At 41.9% G+C, this 22,571-nt stretch overlaps 1 protein-coding gene across 1 annotated transcript in view; it reads right to left on the reverse strand.

Annotated features, from left to right (window-relative positions):
• LOC127453444 (sterol regulatory element-binding protein cleavage-activating protein-like) overlaps positions 1-22,571 on the reverse strand; it is a 44,615-nt gene that overhangs the window by 5,213 nt on the left and 16,831 nt on the right. The window contains exons 8-21 of the mRNA XM_051719779.1: positions 14,317-14,443; positions 12,939-13,051; positions 9,323-9,417; positions 9,105-9,203; positions 8,752-8,964; positions 8,303-8,664; positions 6,987-7,133; positions 3,727-3,928; positions 3,515-3,630; positions 2,824-3,325; positions 2,646-2,731; positions 833-915; positions 555-721; positions 69-149 (exon numbers count right to left, since the gene is read on the reverse strand). Coding sequence (XP_051575739.1) covers positions 69-149; positions 555-721; positions 833-915; positions 2,646-2,731; positions 2,824-3,325; positions 3,515-3,630; positions 3,727-3,928; positions 6,987-7,133; positions 8,303-8,664; positions 8,752-8,964; positions 9,105-9,203; positions 9,323-9,417; positions 12,939-13,051; positions 14,317-14,443 — 2,393 coding nt within the window. The remainder of the gene's footprint in view (positions 1-68; positions 150-554; positions 722-832; positions 916-2,645; positions 2,732-2,823; positions 3,326-3,514; positions 3,631-3,726; positions 3,929-6,986; positions 7,134-8,302; positions 8,665-8,751; positions 8,965-9,104; positions 9,204-9,322; positions 9,418-12,938; positions 13,052-14,316; positions 14,444-22,571) is intronic.

Genomic DNA, 22,571 nt, shown 5'->3' on the forward strand with positions numbered 1-22,571 from the left:
TTAATTTATTTAAAATATGCCAGAATTGAACAAGGTGTATTTGTGTGTGTTGGTGGTGTAATTCTGACCTGGTCTATGTAGATTGCAGTAATGCCACCTGAGTGGCCCTGTAGTGTAAATAGACAGCATGAGTCCTCCAAACGATACACCTAAAAAAAAGAAAAAGTACACAAACACAAGGCTAAGGCAAGGGTTAATATAGAGTGCAACAGTAGGCTTCTGGAAGTACAAATCCCATTTAAAATTGCTACAAAGAAACTGATTTTAGCAACGGAGTATAAACCTTTCAAATCAGGCCTACCATGAGCCCCGAGGTTAAGCGATGATATTAGCTACTATAGCAGCCACGTGTCTGTTAGATTCAAACTTCCTTCAAAAATCATGTTTAACTGATTCAAAAAAAATTGTCAAATAATATGCTGCCCAAAGTCCTGAAGCAAGATCTACCAAATGGGAAGCATGGCAAGTAGGGTTGTGGTGAGTTTTTGCAGGGTGGCAGTCACTGTTCCACTGTGCTCACCGAATGTGCATATGAGTGTGTATTATGTTTTTACCCTGACTGTATGGTCCTGACTGCCGGTGACCACCCTGCCAGCGGCAGCTTTGAGCATAGTGATGGGTTTCTGGTGGGCACACTGCACAGAGCGTGTCAGCTGACAGTTGATCACATCCTCACTGCTGTAGCAGGGGAAGTGGGGTAGACTGCCCCGGCCTGGAGGCCCTAACACACACAAAATAAGAGAAACACTTAAAATGCACTTTTGGACCTGAACTTTCCCCCTTGTGTACAATTAAAATTAGTTTATTTCACAAATCTTTTCGCATGACCCACCACGATACTGTAGTAACCCAAGAGGCTTGTTGATCTCCACCGTGAAGAAATCCAGTGAACCATTCAAACGGGCCGCCACAATTCTGTAATTCAAAACAACACAGAGTGCTATCTGAGGCTGAGACTAGCAGAAGACAAAAAGTGTGTCGGGTGGTTGGGGCGTGGAACAGGTGTAGAGTTGAGTGAGAGTTAAAGGAATATTCTGCTTTCAATACAAGTTAAGCTCAATCGACAGCATTTGTGGCATAATATTGGTTACCACAAAAAATAATTTTGACTCGTCCCTCCTTTTCTTTAAACAAAACGCAAAAATCGAGGTGACAGTGAAGCACTTAGAACGGAAGTCAAAGTGGGCCAATTTTTTTACGTTAAAATACTTTTTCAAAAGTATAGCCACAAGACAAACAATATACGTGAACTTAAATTTATTTTGATGAAACCTTTTCTGTGTAAAGTTGTAGCCAGTTTTACAACTGTTACCACGATGATGTCAACAAACCTTAAAATGTCTGTAAAAATGATAATTTAAACAACTTTACAGCTCAAATAATACATTATTAATTGAAGTGCTTTTATAAAATTATAAGATTCACATTTTTGCCTTTAAACCCTCCAAAAATTGGCCCCATTCACTTTCATTGTAAGTGCCTCTCTATAACCTTGATTTTTTTTTAAAGAAAAGGAGAAATTAGACTAAATACATTTTTGTGGTAATCATCATTTTGCCACAAATGCTGTCGACTGAGATTAACTTGTATAGAACTCAGAATGTTCCTTTAAAATGCTTAACTGCTGCAAGGTATAGTTCACCCAAAAATGAAATTTATCATTTACTCATTCTCATGATGTTAAGCAGGTTAGCCTCATTCACCAATCACCTTTCAATGCATCTTTTCTCATGCAATACAAGTGAATGATGACTGAGGCCATCATACCCCGTTTACACCCAGTATTAAGATTAATCTCGGGTGATCCGATCTCATGCGGTCAGACGAGACACATCGCTGCTTACACCTGGTGGCTTAAATGCGTCCCCTGTTACCACTTGTGTTAAGATTTCGAGGTGAGGGTCTCTGATTTCATGATGAAATACATCAATCACTATGTTACTGTGTTACAGCATGAGATTACAGCCAGAATAAAACCCACGCACTGTTTCTCCCAGATGCAGCTGAAATTCAATCTAAGCACCAATGCAACATTTGGAGCAGAATTATCTGTTATTTTAGTGAATTACCCGTTTAAACCTGAGTTTCAGATGTGTGTGCTTGCCATCAGCATCCTTGCATGTTGAAATCAAACACACTACATAAGATCCATGAATTTCTCATGCTTGTTTATGTATCCGCTTTTTCAATTTTTCCAATCAGATGGTCATTTCCTTTTAAAGGCACACATAACTGGAAAAGTTTAAACTCTTCTTTTAGTGCAGCGGTTGACAGACAGGTGAGGGGTGGCTCTTTTCTGCTGTCCAGGACACATTTGGATGGATTAGCATTTACACCTCAAATGCAATGTGGTCACATGCATTTTTACTACCTCCATATGTGATTTTTGTAATCCAATCACAAAACATTTTAGACCCCGTTTAGACCTGTATTTAGCGCTGACCACTTCTGATCGGATCACTCGAAACGCATCTTAATACCAGGTGTAAATGGGGTCCCAGTCCCTTACATTCTGCCTAACATCTAATTTTTGTGATTCACAGAAGAAAGAAACTCATATGGGTTTGTAATGATATGAGGGTAAGTAAATGACAGAATGTTCATTTTTGGGGAAACTACTCCTTCAAGGTTGTTGTGAAATGCACCTGTTGTTAAGGAAAGCCAAGGCAGTGATTCCTGATACTCCATCTTCATAACTGCACCGTAATGATCCCTCTACTGCATCCCACAACTGATAGAATCAAGAGAAAGAGGGCAGGTTAATGACATGGATAGCTCAAGATGGTCTCATTATAAAGAACCTCTTTCTTCTCTATCTCTCACCTCTAGTTTGCCACTGCTCCGACCTGTGGCAATGAGGTTGCCCCTCAGCTCCATGGCCCACACTGAGCTGTCCCAGTCTCCATTGCTCTGCAGGGGCAGCTCTGGTGGCAGGATGGGCTGGTCCCCCAGGCTTCGTCGTCTTTGCTGCGAAGCCGGGGGAGACGGTGGGAAAGCCAGTGTGGGTGAGGTCTCATGCTCCTGGTATGCCTTCTCCACGAGTTCCCCGAAGTCAAAGCCAGAGCTGCTCAAAGACTGAGATGGGGGAAGTGGGCCGAAGTTGGTGTCAATGAGTGGGGTGAGGTCCGGCTGGTTTCCAAACAGGGCAGGGCGTGTGGGGGTAGTCCTCCTCCTTATTGGGAAAATATCAACATCTGGCCCTCCCATAGCTCCTCCCCCAGACTCCCGAAAATCTGTCCCCAGGAAACTCTCAGTTTCACAAGCACTTAAGTGATCCCAGCCATCACGGTGCTCCCAGCAACCACTGCTGCTGCTTCTGCGCAGACTGACAGTGGATAAAAAAAAGACAGAACATTTATTAAAGTGAAAATATACTATATAATGTAACAGTGTTTATTGGCCAGTACTGGCCAATACTAAATGCTAAAGATGCACTTTTAATTATGGCGCCACAAAGGGATAATTGTATGCAGTAGATACACAACAGCATTATTGAGTTTATCCATTTCCTTACCCATTGTTGGGTATAACAGTAAGACAGTCTCCTGTCTGTGCGTCCCAAACACGGATCTGTCCCGCCAGACAACAGCTGGCCAGAAGCATGCCATCACTGGCCAGACACTCGATGTCCTATGGAGATTCCAGAGGTAGTTTGTATATCTCAGAGCACATTTATCATAGCAGTGACTTTGGAAACATTTCATACTGTGTCTACTTAATTCTCACCATGCTGTGGCCTCTCAGCAGCAGAGGGGATATTTCGCTGATTGGCGGCGAGTAGCCATACTCATCGCAGGGCAGGTCTCCGCGGCGCCGCCGCCCATGAGGCACCCCATTCTGCCCATAGTTTCGAGGGCAGAGTACTCGATACAGACAAAAGAGTAATAGCACTAAGACCACACCGCCGAAAAGTCCAAGAGCCGCCACTCTGCATGAAGACGAACACACATGAAAACAAATTACATTGTAAAATTCTTCAGATCCAGAAGAATTATGAAAAACTGTATAAACAGTCACCCTCTAGAGTTGGATGTAAGGAACTGCATTACTCAGAAGATTGTGCTAATTTTACAAAACAGAAAAAACAGAAAGTATCCAAAGAGAACCACCCATTTCATATGTGTGTATGTGTGTGTCTGACTTCATGGGGAGACACAATTTGAGTTTTCATCGCATCTGTACTGTGTGACTATAAAGAAAATAAAGTGATTTATGGATTACTACATCGACTTTTTCCTGGGATGACAGATATAAATAATCAGCTGTTTATCGAGAGTGGGTAAATTAACTTTATTGTACACTAAACCACCATTAAATCTAGTTTACATGAGGGAAGTATTTCATACCTGTTACTGCGTGGTTAACTTGCATCAAGACTTATTTTTTAAATCAATGAGTGAGTATTTCAGTACAGTTATTTATGTTGAGTCATAAAAACCTTTATTGTAAAAGATTGTGTTGATAAATTTATAAAAACATTTATAGTGCATTTTCAACATGTTGTCAACTGAGTCCGGCGTGTGCTGCTTGATTAAACAGCACTTTCGCCGCCTCATCTCTCCGGCTGCAGCACGGAGCACCGCATTCAAGCCTCATGAGCCCAGTTTAAACTGTAACCTGAAGACACAAGCTGCGCCCGAAAACTGAAAAATGCTGCCTTTGGAGGCTGTATAAGGATGGATGAAGGTAGGATAAAATAAGGGGCCTTTTAAACTGTTCAGAGAGTTCCATTCATCCAAAAGCACTGTTGTTTAAGCCATTAACTGATAAGGCAGCTGCCTACGTTTTCTGATGCAGCTAAAGTTCGTATAAAACAGCCCTAAACAAACAAAAGTGTAGCTCCGATCGTGGCGACCTCCTTCGGTGTTGTTGATTTTGTTGTTGTTGCAAATGAAACGCGCATGCAAATAACGTCAGAATAATAATGGTCGATACTAGATGACGTCACTACAGTGGTTACTTTGTGAGTGTGAATGCAACAGGGAAAACGTCTCCTCAGGTGTTCCGTTCTTCATAAGAGTTCTCATCTAGAAAGTTACTAAGGGAAAAGTACCAGGACTGTAAGTGGGAAAGGGCCTCATGATGTCTAAATTACCTGGAGAGAGCTATCAAATTGCTTTCCCATTCAGTACTTGGGAAACATTATTTCTGCAATTCCATTTGGTGTCATTAGTGGCACAGAAATTACACACTTCACCTTTAATTTATGGGGCAATCAATCAATATACTGTATAGCTGGCACATGAGAACATCCAACTGCAAAACAAGTCCATCTCGAAATTCCAGTCCTTCCACCTCCACGAATGGTGACTCAAGGTGAGCATTGCATGCAGAAAGTTGGATTACGTCTGAGCACGTGCACTTTTCTAGATCAATCTTTACAGACTAAATGAAGCACAGAGAACATATCCAAAGAAAAGGATGTAAGAACTGAAACAGCAAGGGGGCCAAGGCAAGCATTACTGGGAACAGCCTGGTTTTAGAGTGAGTTGACCAACATCAATGATGTGTATCTAATGACCATGACTGCCACATAGATAAGCCTGACAGTCCTTGGAACAATGACCTTGAACACCACAATCACACCACACAAGAGTGTGCGTTTATGTTTGTGTATGAGAGAGACTATTATTTATATCTGCAGTCACATCTTTGTATCTTCAGTGTATGAAATTATGAGATATGAATATGAGCTCTATTAGTCAATCAATGGCAATTGTGTTCATTTGACAAATAATAGATCCATAAACATAATTCAACATCAAGATTCTTGGTTAAACTTATCTAAAATTATGAGGGACAAAGTATATTTTAGGTCCCATAACTGGTCACCATTTCTTTGAAGCTTTTCACCATTTTTAACCACACTTTAGCTTTATTGTTCACTTAAATGGTCTGCCGTGTTAATTAATATTCTATGATTTAATTGTTAACCGATTAATATGAGGTCATAAAAACTGTATAAACAATAATTATAGAATTAGAAAAATTAGCTTAAAATTTTTTTAGATTAATTATAGCAAGCTAAGCCATAGAATACTGCTGCAGTGGCTTGAAATTTCATGTCAACTACTTATTTACCATGTTAAAAAGAGAAAAAGTGCTCTTTTGTTTAAAATAATATTTTGACCTACAGGACAAAAACCTCTTGACATTTGTTCACAGAGAGACCACAAAGGGGAGCGGTGAAACAATTTCTGAGAAAAGTCATTGAGCAACTAGATATTGACAATGAATGACTACTTTTCTACACTGACTGTTCCATAAATAGAACAAGGTAGGAAGAGAACAAAAAAAAACAAAAACAAAAAAAATCCTCTCAGTTGATCCTCACAGCCCTTGAGTAACCACCCAAACAGTGTAGGAGTTTTATTAAATAGAACAAAATCTATTCTATTGTTTATTCCCATACAACCGGAATTTGTCTGTACAGCATTGCCACAGAATGGCATTATGTTATCACTTCAACATTTTCTGAAGACAATGTTAATGATGGTTGCCCATGCAAAACTCAGGGTGTTCTGATTGTTGCCAGTGCGCAGTTATGCAGTTGCTTCGGGGTTTTCAGTGGTTTTCAGTGTGTTACTATGCGGCTACTAGGGCAATCTGGTTAGCTGCTCAGTGGTTGCTTACTGACCAAAAAGAGCCCACTATGATATTCTTGTACCTCATGGCTTGGGTGACTTCTCCAAAGGATGAGCAATAGTAATAGTGCTGTTTGCCTTAGCAAGCCCCAATAACCACAATACTTCATGAGCAACCAGGGGTGCCACGCTCTGTGGTACAGTGATAATAATTCATGCATTGCTCTTGTAAGGTTCAAACCTGCAACTATTTGGTTACAAGCCCAGATTTAACTACTGTGTCAAGAGTCCCAAATAGCAATTGCAGAGCCGCGCCCTGGCTGAACCACATTCCTTTTTCACAAGGTGCCTGTTTGTAAAAGGAGGTTGGGATACCCATAAAAGTTCAAGTGTGATACTGACTTGTAGAGTGTGAGATCTGTCTGTAGATCGGATGTCTTGAGGCTGGGGGGCGGAGGGTGGTGCGTATCCTGTGGGTGCCGTGTGTCTATGGCCTCCTGAGGGCTGAGATGCAGCGTGACAGGGATGACTGGCAGGATGCTGATGTACCTGAGGGCATCAGAGAGGGCCATACACTATAATGTTCAACAACAAAAAAACATTATATACATGTGCACTCTGTTCCAAATCCTAATGACCAGCCACCATAGGTGAACAAAGGCTTTTCCAAAAGGTACCCAAGATACCTCGTTTTGGCCAAAATTTAAGGCATTGTATTTATTCTTCAAACTCAAAGACAAAGACAGAAAAATTCTGATTTTAAAAAACACCTTTTTTGAAATTTTTCTCACTGCCCAGTAGGGGGCGATATGTATAAAGAATGTGAAACACCAAAAGCACAATAATAAGAATGTGTGGGGGCCTGGGTAGCTCAGTGAGTATTGACACTGACTACCACCCCTGGAGTCGCGAGTTCGAATCCAGGGCATGCTGAGTGACTCCAGCCAAGTCTCCTAAGCAACCAAATTGGCCCGGTTGCTAGGGAGGGTAGAGTCTCCCTAGTCGCATGGGGTAACCTCTTTGTGGTCGTGATTAGTGGTTCTCGCTCTCAATGGGGCGCGTGGTAAGTTGTGCGTGGATCACGGAGAGTAGCATGTGCCTTCACATGCTGGGAGTCTCCGTGGTGTCATGCACAGCAAGCCACGTGATAAGATGCGTGGACTTACTGTTTCAGAAGCGGAGGCAACTGAGACTTGTCCATCTTGTGAATGGGGCCCAATTTTTGAACGATAAAATACTGTTTCAAAAGTTTAGCCACAAGACATAAACAATATGCATGTCAACATGATTTAAAATCACCTACTAACCTTTTCTGTGTAAAGTTTTAGCCAATTTTACAACTGCAATGCCATGATGATTTAATGTTACGAACCCTAAAATGACTAAAAATGACAATTTAAACAACTTTACAGCTCAAATAATACATGAGTTTTAACAGAAGAATTAATGTAAGTGCTTTTATCAAATATAAGCTTCACATTTCTGCCTTTAAACACTCCAAAAATTGGCCCCATTCACTTCCATTGTAAGTGCCTCACTGTAACCTCCATTTTTGATTTTTATAAAGAAACGGAGGGACGAGTCGAAATAAATTTTTGTGGTAATCAACATTATGCCACAAATGCTGTCGACTGAGCTTAACTTGTATTGGACCCGGAATATTCCTTTAAGAATGAACCCTTGGTTTATTATAAGGAGAGAGAGGGAGAGTAGCATACCTCTTAGCCAGAGTGATATTGTAATAGCTAAACAGTGAGGGCCAGTGGCGGAAAGAAAGTCGCCTCCACAGCTCCTCATCTTCAGAGCCCCATGTGATCTGGGGACTGGACATAGGCACAGATCCCGGAAGGGGTGCACGGTGACCCTGGGATAGGTTCTCTGGTAAGGGGGTGGGCTCAGGGGCAGCAAGCACACTCAGTGTGCTTGTTGGGTGTCCACCAGGGAATACTGGAGCCACGCCCAGATGAGGAAGCCCCGCCTCCCCAAGAGGGCTTTGCTCTGACACCTGAGCAGCAAGGAAAGTCCTTAAACCAGCAGGATCAGTGTAGACCAGAATCCCGATCCAGATCACAGTTCCTACCTAGCAAACAGTGCAGAAAACATTTAACTATATCCAATATATATGCAATAAGCCATTTTGAGCATAGCCAAAGTAAGCCATCTTTACCATAATGATTCGCTGTGCCAGGCGAGTACGGGCTAAGAAGTATACCACTTTAAGTCTCTTGGGCAAGCGGAGGTTCCTGAATGCTGGAGCCTGCAGAGTGATCGTGTGGGGGGAGGGACGGGGCCGGGGAGGTGTCTCTCGTGGACGTAAAGGTCCGGGTTTAGGAGGTGGCATCCCCGCTTCAGCTGGGAGACGCCTGTTCAGATCAGCCAACTGTTTGTGAGGAGATATGCAAATAAAGAAAATAAAACAGTACAATTAAGTTTTTCAAATCAAGACATTCAGATGAAGTAACTCATGATTCATGCATTTCTCATAAATTCAAGAATGATCCTTGTGTGGGTGGTTCTCACCTCCATGCGGCGGATGTCAATAGACAGCACAGTGGTGAAGAAAAACATCTGAAGGAAGAAATCAGACACCAGACCAACCACAGCAAACAGACAGAACTCCTGCACAGATGTCAGCACATAGATAAAAGTGGGAAGTGTAAAGTTTTTAGCCATTACACGACTACCAAAAAAAAAAAGAAAATACTGCAGGTCATATTCCTGTTCTATAGCAGTTTTACCTGAATTGCTGGTACTAAAGTGAAGTATCCAATGAGAATGATGCCTAGTTCAGTGGCCATATTCTTCATGATGGACCAGCTCTCATTGCTTAGACCTTAAAACAGAACCAAAAAGTCTGATAATTAAGGATGCTTTCACACTAGCTCTTTTGGTGCGCACCCGAGTTCGAATGATGTAAATGTTGGGTTCGTTTGGGTGATGTGATCGCTGTTTTCCGAACTCCGGTAAGCACCCACGAACTGCACCAGAGTCCACTTGAAAAGGTGGTCTGGGGTACGGTCCATGTGAACTCTGGTGCGGTTCGATGCTGATGTGAATGCAATTGTACCAAATCGTGGAAGTGAACTGCTATTGATGACGTACAGTGCCTTGTGAAAGTATTCACCACCCTTGGTGTTTATCATGTTTTATTGCAATACAAACTGGAATTAAAATTTATTTTTTGGGGCTTTGTACCATTTGATTTACACAACATGCCTACCACTTTGAATGTGCAAAATATTTTTTTATTGTGACACAAACAATAACCGAGACAAAAAAACAGTCCCCCCAAAATCAATACTTAGTAGAGCCACCTTTTTCTGCAATTACAGCTGCAAGTCTCCTGGGGTATGTCTCTATTAGCTTAGCACATCTAGCCACTGGGATTTTTGCCCATTCTTCAAAGCAAAAATGCTCCAGCTCCTTCAAGTTAGATGGGTTGTGTTGGTGTACAGCAATCTTCAAGTCATGCCACACATTCTCAATTGGATTGAGGTCTGGGCTTTGACTAGGCCATTCCAAGACAGTTAAATGTTTCCTTTAAACCACTCCAATATAGCTTTAGCAGTATGTTTAGAGTCATTGTCCTACTGGAAGGTGAATCTTGTCCCAGTCTCAAATCTCTAGCCGACTTAAACAAGTTTTCCTCAAGAATTGCCCTGAATTTAGTGCCATCTATCTTTCCTTCAACCCTGACCAGTTTTCCAGTCCCTATCAGTGAAAAGCATCCCCACAGCATGATGCTGCCACAACCTTGCTTCACTGTGGGAATGGTGTTCTCGGGGTGATGGGAAGTGTTGGGTTTCCCATGATGGCCAAAAAGTTCAATTTTAGTCTCATCTGACCACAGAACCTTCTTCCATGTGTTTGGGGAGTCTGCCACATGCTGTTTGGCAAACTCCAAATGTGTTTTCATATTTTTTTCTTTAAGCAATGGCTTTTTTCTGGCCACTCTTCCATAAAGCCCCACTCTGTGGGAGAGTACGTCTTAAGGTGGTCCTATGGACAGATAGTCCCATCTCCGCTGTGGATCTTTGCAGCTCCTTCAGTGTTATCTTTGGTGTCTTTGTTGAATCTCTGATTAATGCCCTCCTTGCCCGGTCTGTGAGTTTTGGTGGGCGGCCTTCTCTTGTCGGGTTTGTAGTGGTGCCATATTCTTTCCATTTTTTTTATAATGGATTTAATGGTGCTCTGTGGGATGTTCAAAATTTGGGATATTTTTTTATAACCCAACCCTGATCTATACTTCTCCACAACGTTGTCTCTGACCTGTTTGGAGAGCTCCTTGGTCTTCATGTTGCTTGCTTAGTGGTGTTACAGACTCATGGGCCTTTCAGAACAGGTGTATTCATACTGCCATCATGTGACAGATCATGTGACACTTTGATTGCACACAGGTGGACCTTAATCAATTATTTATGTGACTTCTTATGTTAATTGGTTGGACCAGATCTTATTTAGGGGTTTCATAGCAAAGGGGGTGAATCATATGTACTCACAACTTTTCAGTTTTTTAACAAGGTATTTTTTTCATTCCACTTCAACAATTTGCACTATTTTGTTAGGTCCATTACATAAAATCCAAATAAAAATAATTTTTTATTCCAGGTTGTAATGCAACAAAACAGGAAGAACACCAAGGGGGGTTAATACTTCAGCAAGGCACTGTATAATGTGTGTCTTTGCAGGCTCCCGATTGCAATTATTTAAAGCATTTCTCATACCTGCTTGTGTCCAAATTAATTACCTTCATAAAGCAGCTCACATTCTTAACATCTCTCGCAACGCATCCGTGGGCTCGCAGCAGACAAACTCTAATGTTCTTCACATCATTGCACATTCAATGAATCCGTGACAGACAAACATAATTGTCATTTTGTGCATGTAAAGTTTTGGTGGTAAATCCAATGAGATGAACAGACCATTTCAAGACGGTTTAAGGAAGTGACTTTTTTTGTTCCTTGAACATTTCTTGCTAGCTGTGCATTCCAAACGGGATAAATCACCCTCTGAAGGGAGAACAATTCAAACAGAATTTCCAATAAAAATTTATGAAAAAGTGAGTTCCAAATGACCCTTATTTTTCAGCCCCACACCTTTTAGCCTTTAAAGCTTTCACAGTGAATGGTAAAGTCTTTAAAGTGCATAGGGATGATTACCTCTGAACAGAACACACCCTCATTCAAAACAACAGTGTGAGGCGCTTCATTCATAGTGACTTTAACATGATTACTGTGCTCCGCAAGTCATCTACTTTGATATTTAGCAGGTGCTTTAATCCAGAACAATGAAACAAGAAAAGTATTTTACTCATTAAAAAAAGAAATCCTTACCTTGTCCGTGGGTCGCGCAGACAGACACCGCTTCAATGAATGGCTTCATTGATTATAAACAGAGACTAATTAGCAGAGACGGATCACTTCTACTCAAATGAATGGGAGAAACTGGAGCACCCAATCCGTTAATGATACCGGAAGTGCTTCAGGAAAACTTGCGTTCAAATCCTTTGTTATTGTTTACATGCTTGAAATGGTCTATACTTTAATAACACAGCGAAGCTGATGTCTTCTTGAGTTGTTTCCTAGTAACAGTATTAACCAGCTGTCACTTGTACTCACATTGATGACGTAATCAGACTGCGATTCGGACCCAAAAAATATGATGTGAACAGAGACCAGCGGGGGCAGGGAGGAGGAAACGAACTCGGGTTCGGTCCAAGCAATCGAACCAAGAGTGAAAGCACCCTAAGACTAAACAGACTTTTGTCAAAGAATACAACATATTTAAATTTAGTGTGAACAAAAATAAGCCCATGGATGGAAGTGCAGTCAGAGGATTGTAGGCATCATATTTAATATTCTCATCCCATGCTTTCCAAAGTTTCTGGTCCACCGTAAATTTGTGGAAAGAAGTGTTTTCAATGTTTCGTCAGCTGAGTGATCGACACCTGGATACACAATAGTACTTTTTTTTTTTTAAATGGCCGATGACATGAATGCTTAATCAATATTTACTCAAGATACACTTTTTGAAACAGAGCAGTAGGTTTTGGAACTGACACAATGGGAAACTAGCACGTCTGTTAATCGGCAGAACAGATATTTTACAGCACTGCCAGTAATCTCTAAATGGCAGAATATCTGCCAATTAAAATTGACATACTGGTCTATCACTACACAACTTGTAGGAAATACTGAACACCTTACTTCTCTCAGTCTCAATTTCGTTCACTTTACTTTTTTTTTTTTTTATTAAATATGGTGTCTACCTTGACAAAAGGCTATACAAAATACTAGTTCACAAAATTATAGTAAACACACTGTGACAGTGTAGAGGACTGCCTCAATGTCTGACCTTGAGCAATGCGCAGCTTGACTTCAAGGTCGACAGGTGTTGACACAACAGACTTAGTAAGGACAAGGACATTCTCCAAACCAATTACCACCACTAGGTATGGGAAGATCTCCCTGCAAAACAAAAGCAGATGAAAGTAATAAAACTTTGGAAATCATAAGAACATTAAGAAAAGTTTTAAGGTTAGCTGTATAGAGAATAAATAATCCATTTATCAGGTAATGAAAAATTTCTCCAGGGGTTTTGAAATAATTTGTAATTTGCTGAAGGCTTGACTTTCTGGAGTTTGTTGTATATTTAATCAATGTGGTGTACGCATTTGGCCCAGTTAGTGTGTGTGTGTGTGTTGACTGTAACTTGACCCAGTGATCTCAGCTCAAATTTGTTTGGACAGCCTGAACTCACACCACTATGACTGCAAGTACATAGGTGCAACCTCATAGGCTGCTGGAGAATTATCCCCACTCAAACAAAAATTCCTCTAAACCTAAGCAGTTCCTAACAACATACTGCCATTATTATCGACAACCAGTTACAGACCAACCTATTACGACGACAGATGTTTTTAGTGTTGATATTTTTAGTGGTGGTGCTTTAATTAGCGCACTGACATCATGGTATGCTTTAGTTGTTAGACAGTTTGCACGATAATATCCCTGTAAAGCACTGACACGCCAAGTTAAAAATAGTCCAAATTCTTAAAACATCCCTAAACTCAATTGTACTCCATCTAGGGTGTGCTGAGTGACTCCAGCCAGGTCTCCTAAGCAACCAAATTAGCCCAGTTGCTAGGGAGGGTTGAGTCACATGGGGTAACCTCCTCGTGGTCGCGATTAGTGGTTCTCGCTCTCAATGGGGCGCGTGGTAAGTTGTGCGTGGATCGCGGAGAGTAGCATGAGCCTCCACATGCTGGGAGTCTCCGTGGTTTCATGCACAACGAGCCATGTGATAAGATGCACGGATTAACTGTCTCAGAAGTGGAGACAACTGAGACTTGTCCTCCGCCACCCGGATTGAGTTGAGTAACCGCGCCACCACAAGCACCTACTAAGTAGTGGGAATTGGGCATTCCAAATTGGGGATAAAAAAAATTGTGCTCCATCTACTGTAGCTGTTTTTGAATGCAAGCACGTGTCTTATGTAAACGACCCCTAGGAAACGTGCCAATTGGGGTCATGTGAACCCAAAACCATTCTAATTATATAGGGCATTTAAGACCAATTAGCCGACTAGTCGTTCAGGCAACCCAGTGACTAGTTGACTGTGCAAATATTTAGTTTTGCCCATCCTTAATCAGGTCTGTAGCTGTCTTATTCTAATGCACAGAAGAATTATTATGGTTCCAATGAATGAAGATGAGTATTGGCTAAGTTCCTACCCTCCGTTAAGTGTAGGTGTCAAACCAAACAATGTGCAGAGTCCCACAGACATGAGCAGAGAGCTGAGAACCGTAACCACAGCAGCCAGAGCCAAGCCCCATTTGGACTTCACCATGTCAATCTTTCCTGTAAAGTGAGGACACATCAAGGGAGAGTTAAGGGAAGAATTACGTTTTGCCAAAACAATCCCAATGTGGGTTAAGTGTGTGTGAGCATCCATTAATGAATTCTTGATGTTGAATGTGCTGTTCCCAGCATAAGCCCCAGGCCAGACTTGAACACCCTTGGTGAAAGCCAAGCCAGAAACTGAGCAGCCTTACTAATCTGAGTGCTTTCCGCTGCCAACTCAACTCTTTGTTCAGGGGGCACCTGGCAACATGGCCAATTTAACACCTTGTCATAACACTGCCTAATATTAATAGATATATATATATATAATGATAAAAACAAAAGACATAGTGAATGCTAGGCAACACTGAATAGTACTGATTGTTGTCAGCGCTAGTTCAACAATGATTCTCATCATTCTGGCCATTCCCATTAAGCAGAAAAAAATGCAATGGATACAAATATCTTGATCATAAAAGTTGTAGCATTGTTTCTCAACTGGTAAGATGTGACCCAAAAATGGGGTTCTGATGGGCTCACAGACAGAAGTGAAAAACAACGCTAAATGCAATTAACCCCTTAATATGCAGTAAGTATAGCAAAATAAATATGATTATCAACTCTAAAAGAGAAAACAGAATATAATCTATTCATTCAAAAACAACAAAGAATTGTAAGAAATTACATCCCACAACTTAGTCCTTAACATGACACAAAAACTACATAACAAAACACATTCTTGACCTGGCCCTGATTTATTAATCATGGAACACAGAGGCACACTCCTAAACCACATACTGTAAGGGTCATCCACAGGCCACACCAGTTTATGCTACCTCAGAGAAACTAACCCTGCTAAAGCCTTAGCAAATTATGGCATGCCCCTAGAGTAGTTGGTGTTTACAGTATCTTGCTGACTTTGCTGATGTTGCAAGATAGCTATCGCTAAAAGGTGCTTCATTTGGAAATCAATTTCACTGTATTTTCAAACTGACCCACCTCTATAATACATTACCTTAAAATGGATTTCATATATTTATATCCATCAAACACTAGCTTTCTTTAGTGTGCAGGTGCCCTAATCATCCAGGCAGCTTGCCCCATATTTGTGAAGAGATAATTTCACACTGAGGTAAACCAAATTCCAAATCCATATCAAAGCTCACTGAAAAAAATAAAAACGTGAAAAGCGCAGATTGTCCAATTTACTAAATCAAATTATTTGTGATCTACACAACAAAATAATACTTCTCTTCTAAACTTGTTTTCTTTGCTTTCAATTAATGTTATCTAAAATGTGCACTCTACTAGATTACATTATGTAGAGTGAATGTGAACCAATTAAGTATGTTCAGCAACATAGGCAAGGGGATTTGTTGTTTCCAGCATGCTTTGCAACAGACTTGATGCAGAGTGTTATTTTATGCATTTTTGAGCAATATGGGAAAAGGAGGAGACTTAAAAGTATTAAATGTTGTTATTTTGGGAGGAGTCACATGACGGCATGCGAAGATCGGACGTGTGAAAGGCGAGCTCTGTGCACTTTGCTAGTTTTAATATCTTTTATGACATAATCCAGCGAGATTCGATGCACTCTGTTCCATAACTGTTCTAGGAGGACAATATGTCAAAGAATTCAAAATACTCAGGCTCTGGAGACATTAAAAGACACTTACATGCTCAAGCTAACACCCCTGAGCAGGGGCCTGGGAGTCGATTTGGTCGGAGAGATGCAGGAAACGCGGTGAGAGATGTTGAACATGTCGGCAATGCTGATGAAGGTCGTTGCTGACTTGGAGGATCTTGCTGTGATATGTCGATCGATCACTGCCATGGAGGCGAAATTTACTGATGTGGTCACAAGAGTAGGACATAGTAGGCCATAAGCTGGAAATCGGGCGAGCTCACAGAGTTCCGGCTCGGCGATCCACTGAGGGAGACATGCCCCGATCAATTCTGGCCAAATTTCTGAGATCATCTGATAAAGATCTTGTGTTATGTGAGGCGAGGAGTAAAGGAAGGCTTTCTTGGAAGAACCACAGCATTTTCTTGTTCCCAGTCTTTGTGAACTCGACAACAGAGAAACGTGATCGATTCAAGGAACGCAAGAAACTTTTACATCAACAGAAGGTCACTTTTGCACTGATATTCCTGGCCAAATTGAGAATAGATGCTAAGGATGGCCGTAAAACATTCACATGCCCACAGCAAGCAATGTCCTTCATAAAGTCAATGGAGTAAGTCATTTTGTGGTACCAGCCAAGTGGAACGGCTCACTGAACATTCGCTTGACTCTTTGAAGATTATGCACATTTTTTTGTGCTGGTTCCGCCTAGTGGCTGGAGTTTACTTTGTAGAATAACACACCTTCAGGACAGTTTTATGGATGAAGCTACACGCTCTTTGTGTTTATTCTGCCTATTGGCTGGAGTTTGTTTTATAGATTACCTTTTGCTGTGTAATTCGGTCTAAAAAATGTGTATAGAAACACTGGACTTGAGCAATCCGACGGCAAGGTTGTCGCGGGGTCTCGTATGCGTGCATGGACTGTTTGTGTTTGAAAGGATGGACGCCAGTCGGCGTTGTCGTGCACGGGGTTAATGTGCACATTTTTTTTTTTCTGTTTTTTTTTTTTGTTCTAGGGTATGTTCGTGGTTCGATTGTTTCACTAATGTTGGAATGTGGTCTTTATAATCTTGTTTTTGACACACAACCTATTTTTTCTTATATGTCAAAATGTCAATATGAGTGGATTGTGAATGGGTTGGGGCACCCCATAAAAAGAAGGAAGGTTATTTCTCTTCTTAAGCGTAAGAAATATGATATAGTGTTTCTTCAAGAAATGCACCTTTCTCCGCAGGAAGCTGAATAATTTGGAAAGATATGGGGTGGGCATTTTTTTCATAGTGCTGGCTCGAGTAAGAGCAGGGGAGTCATTACATTGATAAGTAAACATCTACAATTCAAATGTCTCAAACAGAGTAAAGATAATTAGGAAGAGTCATTATTGTTTTAGCTGAAATTCAGGGACAAAGTCTTATTTTGGCTAATATTTATGCACCTAACGTTGATGATCAGGGCTTTTTTATAGATCTTGAAGGGATGTTGCAAGCTGCTGGCACCCCTCATGATATAATATTGGGAGGAGTCTTTAATCTTTTGATGGACTCAGTCCTTGATCATAGTGAAGCAAAAGTGTGCAAGTCCCCTAGAGCAATTGATGCTTCACAGGATGTGTAAAAATCTTGGTCTTACAGATAGTTTGGAGACTTTTGAACCCATCTGGTAGGGACTATACATTTTCATCAGTTCAAAAGATTTACTCTAGAACAGATTTTTTTTTTTATATATCCAAGTACTTCATTTCATCTGTCGTTGATTGCTCAATTGGAAACATTTATTCTCAAATTATGCCCTGGTGTGTTTAGAGGTGTTGCCACATATGAAGAAAAGGAAATCATATAGTTGCTGCTTTAATATATCCCTCTTGCCAAAATCCTGAATTCCAACAAATGCTAAAGGCTGAAATCAATGTGTATATGGAGACCAACTGGTCCTCAATATCCTCTGTGGGCGTGGCTTTGGAGGCACTTAAGGCGGTTGTTAGGGGCCGGATTATACAGTTTGCCGCTTTCACCAAAAAATACAAAGCACAAGAACTCGTAGAACTGGAAGGGAATATTAAAAGTGGCGAGGCAGAGCTGAAAAGCCGAATGTCATCTAATGGCCTCAGAGAACTGACCCGACTGATATATAGATATAAAACTATTTTGTCATGGAAGGTGGAGTTTTGTCTATTCAGGGCAAGACAGTCATACTTTGAGTCGGGGAACAAAGCAGGGAAGCTTTTGGCAAGATATAAAACAGAGAGAGTCTTTTTCTACCATTCCCTCAGTGAAATCTACTAGTGGTGAAATATTTACCTCAGCCACTGATATTAATAATGCTTTTAAAGAATTCAATCTTGATCTATATAGTTCCACATCTTCGTCTAATGAAGAGGATATTAGAAACTTTGTAGAACCATTAGAACTTCCTAAACTGTCGGCTGAGCAAAAAAATTCTCTTGATTCTGAGATAACCTTGGAGGAGCTTGGTGAGGTAATTAAGGCCTTGCCTACAGGCAAGGCTCCAGGGCCATATGGCTTTGCCGCAGAATTTTTTAGATCTTATGCTACAGAACTGGCTCCACATTTGCTAGAAGTTTATATGGAATCATTAAAGAATGGGAAGCTTCCGCCAACCATGACGCAAGCCCGGATCAGTCTGATTCTTAAAAAGGACAAAGATCCAAGCGAGTGTAAGAGTTAACGTCCAATTTCCCTGATCCAGCTAGATGTTAAAATATTGTTAAAAAATTTGGCTAACCGATTAAGTAAAGTTATGACATCCCTTATACATATAGATCAGGTGGGGTTTATTCAGGTCCATAGCTCTTCTGATAACATTACGCGTTTCATCAATATCATTGATATGGTAGAATGGGATTATATTTTTAAGATTTTGGAAATGTACGGGTTTGGGAATATGTTTATTGGATGGATTAAGTTACATTATAGACACCCGGTATCAAATCAAATCAAATCAAATCACTTTATTGTCACACAGCCATATACACAAGTGCAATGGTGTGTGAAATTCTTGGGTGCAGTTCCGATCAACATAGCAGTCGTGACAGTGATGAGACAGTACCAATTTACAATAACATCAAATTAACACAGCACAATTTAAACATCTGATATACACATAATTACACTCAACAATATACAAATAATAACATACACTGTACAGTATACAATACGCACTATATAGATACACATTATTCAATACAAATAAAAAATAAAAATATATAAAAAAGTAAATATAGTATATATAGAATGTATAGTATTGTACTGTATTGACATTCAGGCTGTCGGTTGATAGTCAGTTGTTAAGAGAGAATATAATATAATAATATATAATTTATGACAGTCTGGTGTGAGATATAAGAGTAAGGGTAATAAAGTGCAGTGCTGATGTATTTGATCGTGGGAGATCAAGAGTTCAGAAGTCTGATTGCTTGGGGAAAGAAGCTATCATGGAGTCGGCTGGTGCGTGTCCTGATGCTGCGATACTGCCTACCTGATGGTAGCAGTGAGAACAGCCCATGGCTCGGGTGGCTGGAGTCTCTGATGATCCTCTGAGCTTTTTTCACACACCGCCTTGTATATATTTCCTGGAGGGAGGGAAGCTCACCTCCAATGATGTGTCTGGCAGTTCGCACCACCCTTTGCAGTGTTTTGCGGTTGTGGGCGGTGCTATTGTCGTACCAGGCGGAGATGCAGCCAGTCAGGATGCTCTCTACAGTGCAGGTGTAGAACCGTGTGAGGATGTGGCGGTTCATTCCAAACTTCCTCAGCCGTCTCAGGAAGAAGAGGCGCTGATGAGCCTTCTTCACAATGACTTCAGTGTGGATGGACCATGTGAGTTCCTCAGTGATGTGGACACCCAGGAACTTGAAGCTGCTGACTCTCTCCACTGGTGCTCCATTGATGGTGATGGGACTGTCTTTTCTTCTGAAGTCCACCACAAGCTCCTTTGTCTTACTGACGTTGAGAGAGAGGCTGTGCTCCTGACACCAGTGTGTCAGAGTGTGCACCTCCTCTCTGTAGGCTGTTTCATCATTGTCAGTGATCAGACCTACCACCGTCGTGTCATCAGCAAACTTAATGATGGCATTGGAGCTATGTGTTGCCACACAGTCATGTGTGTACAGGGAATACAGGAGTGGGCTGAGAACACAGCCCTGCGGGGCTCCAGTGTTGAGGGTCAGTGATGAGGAGATGTTGCTGCCTATTCTAGCCACCTGGCGTCTGCTGGACAGGAAGTCCAGGATCCAGCTGCACAGCGAGCTGTTTAAGCCCAGAGCCCGGAGTTTCTCATCTAGCTTGGAGGGCACTATGGTGTTGAATGCTGAGCTGTAGTCTACAAACAGCATTCTCACATAAGTGTTCTTTTTTCCAGGTGGGAGAGAGCAGTGTGTATTGTAGATGCAATGGCATCATCAGTGGAGCGGTTGTTGTGGTAAGCAAACTGCAGCGGGTCAAGAGAGAGAGGCAGCACAGAGCAGATGTAATCTCTGATTAGTCTCTCAAAGCATTTGCTGATGATGGGGGTCAGAGCAACAGGACGCCAGTCATTTAAGCAAGTTATTTTTGATTGTTTTGGAACAGGCACAATAGTGGATGTTTTAAAGCATTTGGGGACTACAGACAAAGAGAGGGAAAGGTTGAAAATGTCCGTAAAAACACCAGCCAGCTGGTTCGCGCACGCTCTGATGACACGGCCCGAAATGCCGTCTGGGCCCGCGGCTTTGCGGATATTCACCCGTCGGAAGGATCGGGTTACATCCGCTACAGAGACGGAGAGTGAACTAACCTCTGTAGCTTCAGCCGTGAGAGCTCTCTCCGCGAGGGAGGTGTTATTTCCCTCAAAACAAGCATAAAAAGTATTTAGCTCATCCGGGAGAGAGGCAGCGGTGTTCATGGCGGAGTTTTTATTCCCTTTAAAGTCCGTGATGATGTTAATTCCCTGCCACATGCTTCTAGAGTTGGTGGTGTTAAACTGTCCTTCAATCTTGCTCCTGTACAGGCTTGTTTATGCTCCTCCGCGTTCCCGGAATTAAAAGCGGAGGTCCACACATTAAGTGCCGCGCAAACATCGCTATTAATCCAAGGTTTCTGATTCGGATAGATCCGTATTGTTCTGGTCGGAACGACGTCCTCTACGCACGTTCTGATGAAACACATTACGCTATCAGCGTAAAGCTCGATGTCGTCATCAGAGGGGGACCGGAACATCTCCCAGTCCGTGTGATCAAAACAGTCTTGTGGCGTAGAATCTGATTGGTCCGACCAGCACTGGATCGTTCTGAGGGTGGGTGCTTCCTGTTTCAATTTCTGCCTGTAAGCGGGCAGAAGCAGAATGGAAGAGTGGTCCAATTTGCCAAATGGTAGGCGAGGGAGGGATTTGTAGCCATCCCGGAAGGGAGAGTAGCAATGGTCCAAATCCCGGTCCCCTCGTGTGTTGAAACTAATGTGCTGGTGGTATTTTGGTGCGACTGATTTTAAACTGGCTTTATTAAAGTCCCCGGTCACAATGAACGTGGCCTCAGGGTGCGCGGTTTCCTGCTCACTTATACTCCTATACAGTTCCTTGAGTGCCCGGTCTGTGTCGGCTTGTGGCGGGATGTACACAGCAGTGATAATGACCGCTGTGAATTCCCTCGGTAGCCAGAATGGTCGACACAGAAGCATAAGAAATTCCAGATCAGGAGAGCAGAAAGACTTCATAGAATGTACGTTCCTCTGATCACACCAGGATTTGTTGATCATAAAACATACACCACCTCCTCTGCTTTTACCTGAGAGGTCTTTCGCTCTGTCCGCTCGGTGCACGGAGAACCCCGCGGGTTCAATGGCAGAGTCTGGAATCTCCGCAGACATCCACGTTTCCGTAAGGCAGATAATGCAGCAGTCCCTTGTATCTTGTTGGAAAGAGATCCGCGCTTTCAGCTCGCAGAGCTTGTTATCCAGAGACTGAACATTTGCCAGTAGAATAGTGGGTAGCGGGGGTCGATTTGCATGGCGTCTTACTCTGATGAGAACGCCGGCTCTGTTTCCCCTTTTCCTTTTGCGTTTCCGCGGCTGTGCTGCCCAGACAAAGGGCTCCGCTTGCGTGTTTGTAAACAGCGGGTCGGCATTGAGGAATGTGAAGTCCGGTTTACGGTGTGAAATTGCTGAACCAATGTCCAAAAGTGTTTGTCTGTCGTAGACAATAAGGCAGACAACATCCAAGACAAAAAGCATAAGAATTGTGAACAAAAGAAACAAAACACTACTATGTTGTGTCGGAGCTCGCAACGCAGCAGCCATACTCGGCGCCATCTTGAGGTAGCAGCGGTACAAACAAATGGATTAATTTCAGATTATTTTACACTGGATAGGGGCACCCGGCAGGGTTGCCCTCTTTCCTTATTATTGTTTTGTCTTGCCCTGGAACCATTAGCAGCCGCGATAAGAAAGGAGGATGATTTTCCAGGGGTGATGGCAGGAGGTGTGTCACATAAGCTTTTGCTTTACGCAGATGATATTTTATTATTCGTCTC

Source organism: Myxocyprinus asiaticus, chromosome 15 (genome assembly GCF_019703515.2).
Source record: "Myxocyprinus asiaticus isolate MX2 ecotype Aquarium Trade chromosome 15, UBuf_Myxa_2, whole genome shotgun sequence".
NCBI classification, from domain to species: Eukaryota; Metazoa; Chordata; class Actinopteri; order Cypriniformes; family Catostomidae; genus Myxocyprinus; species Myxocyprinus asiaticus.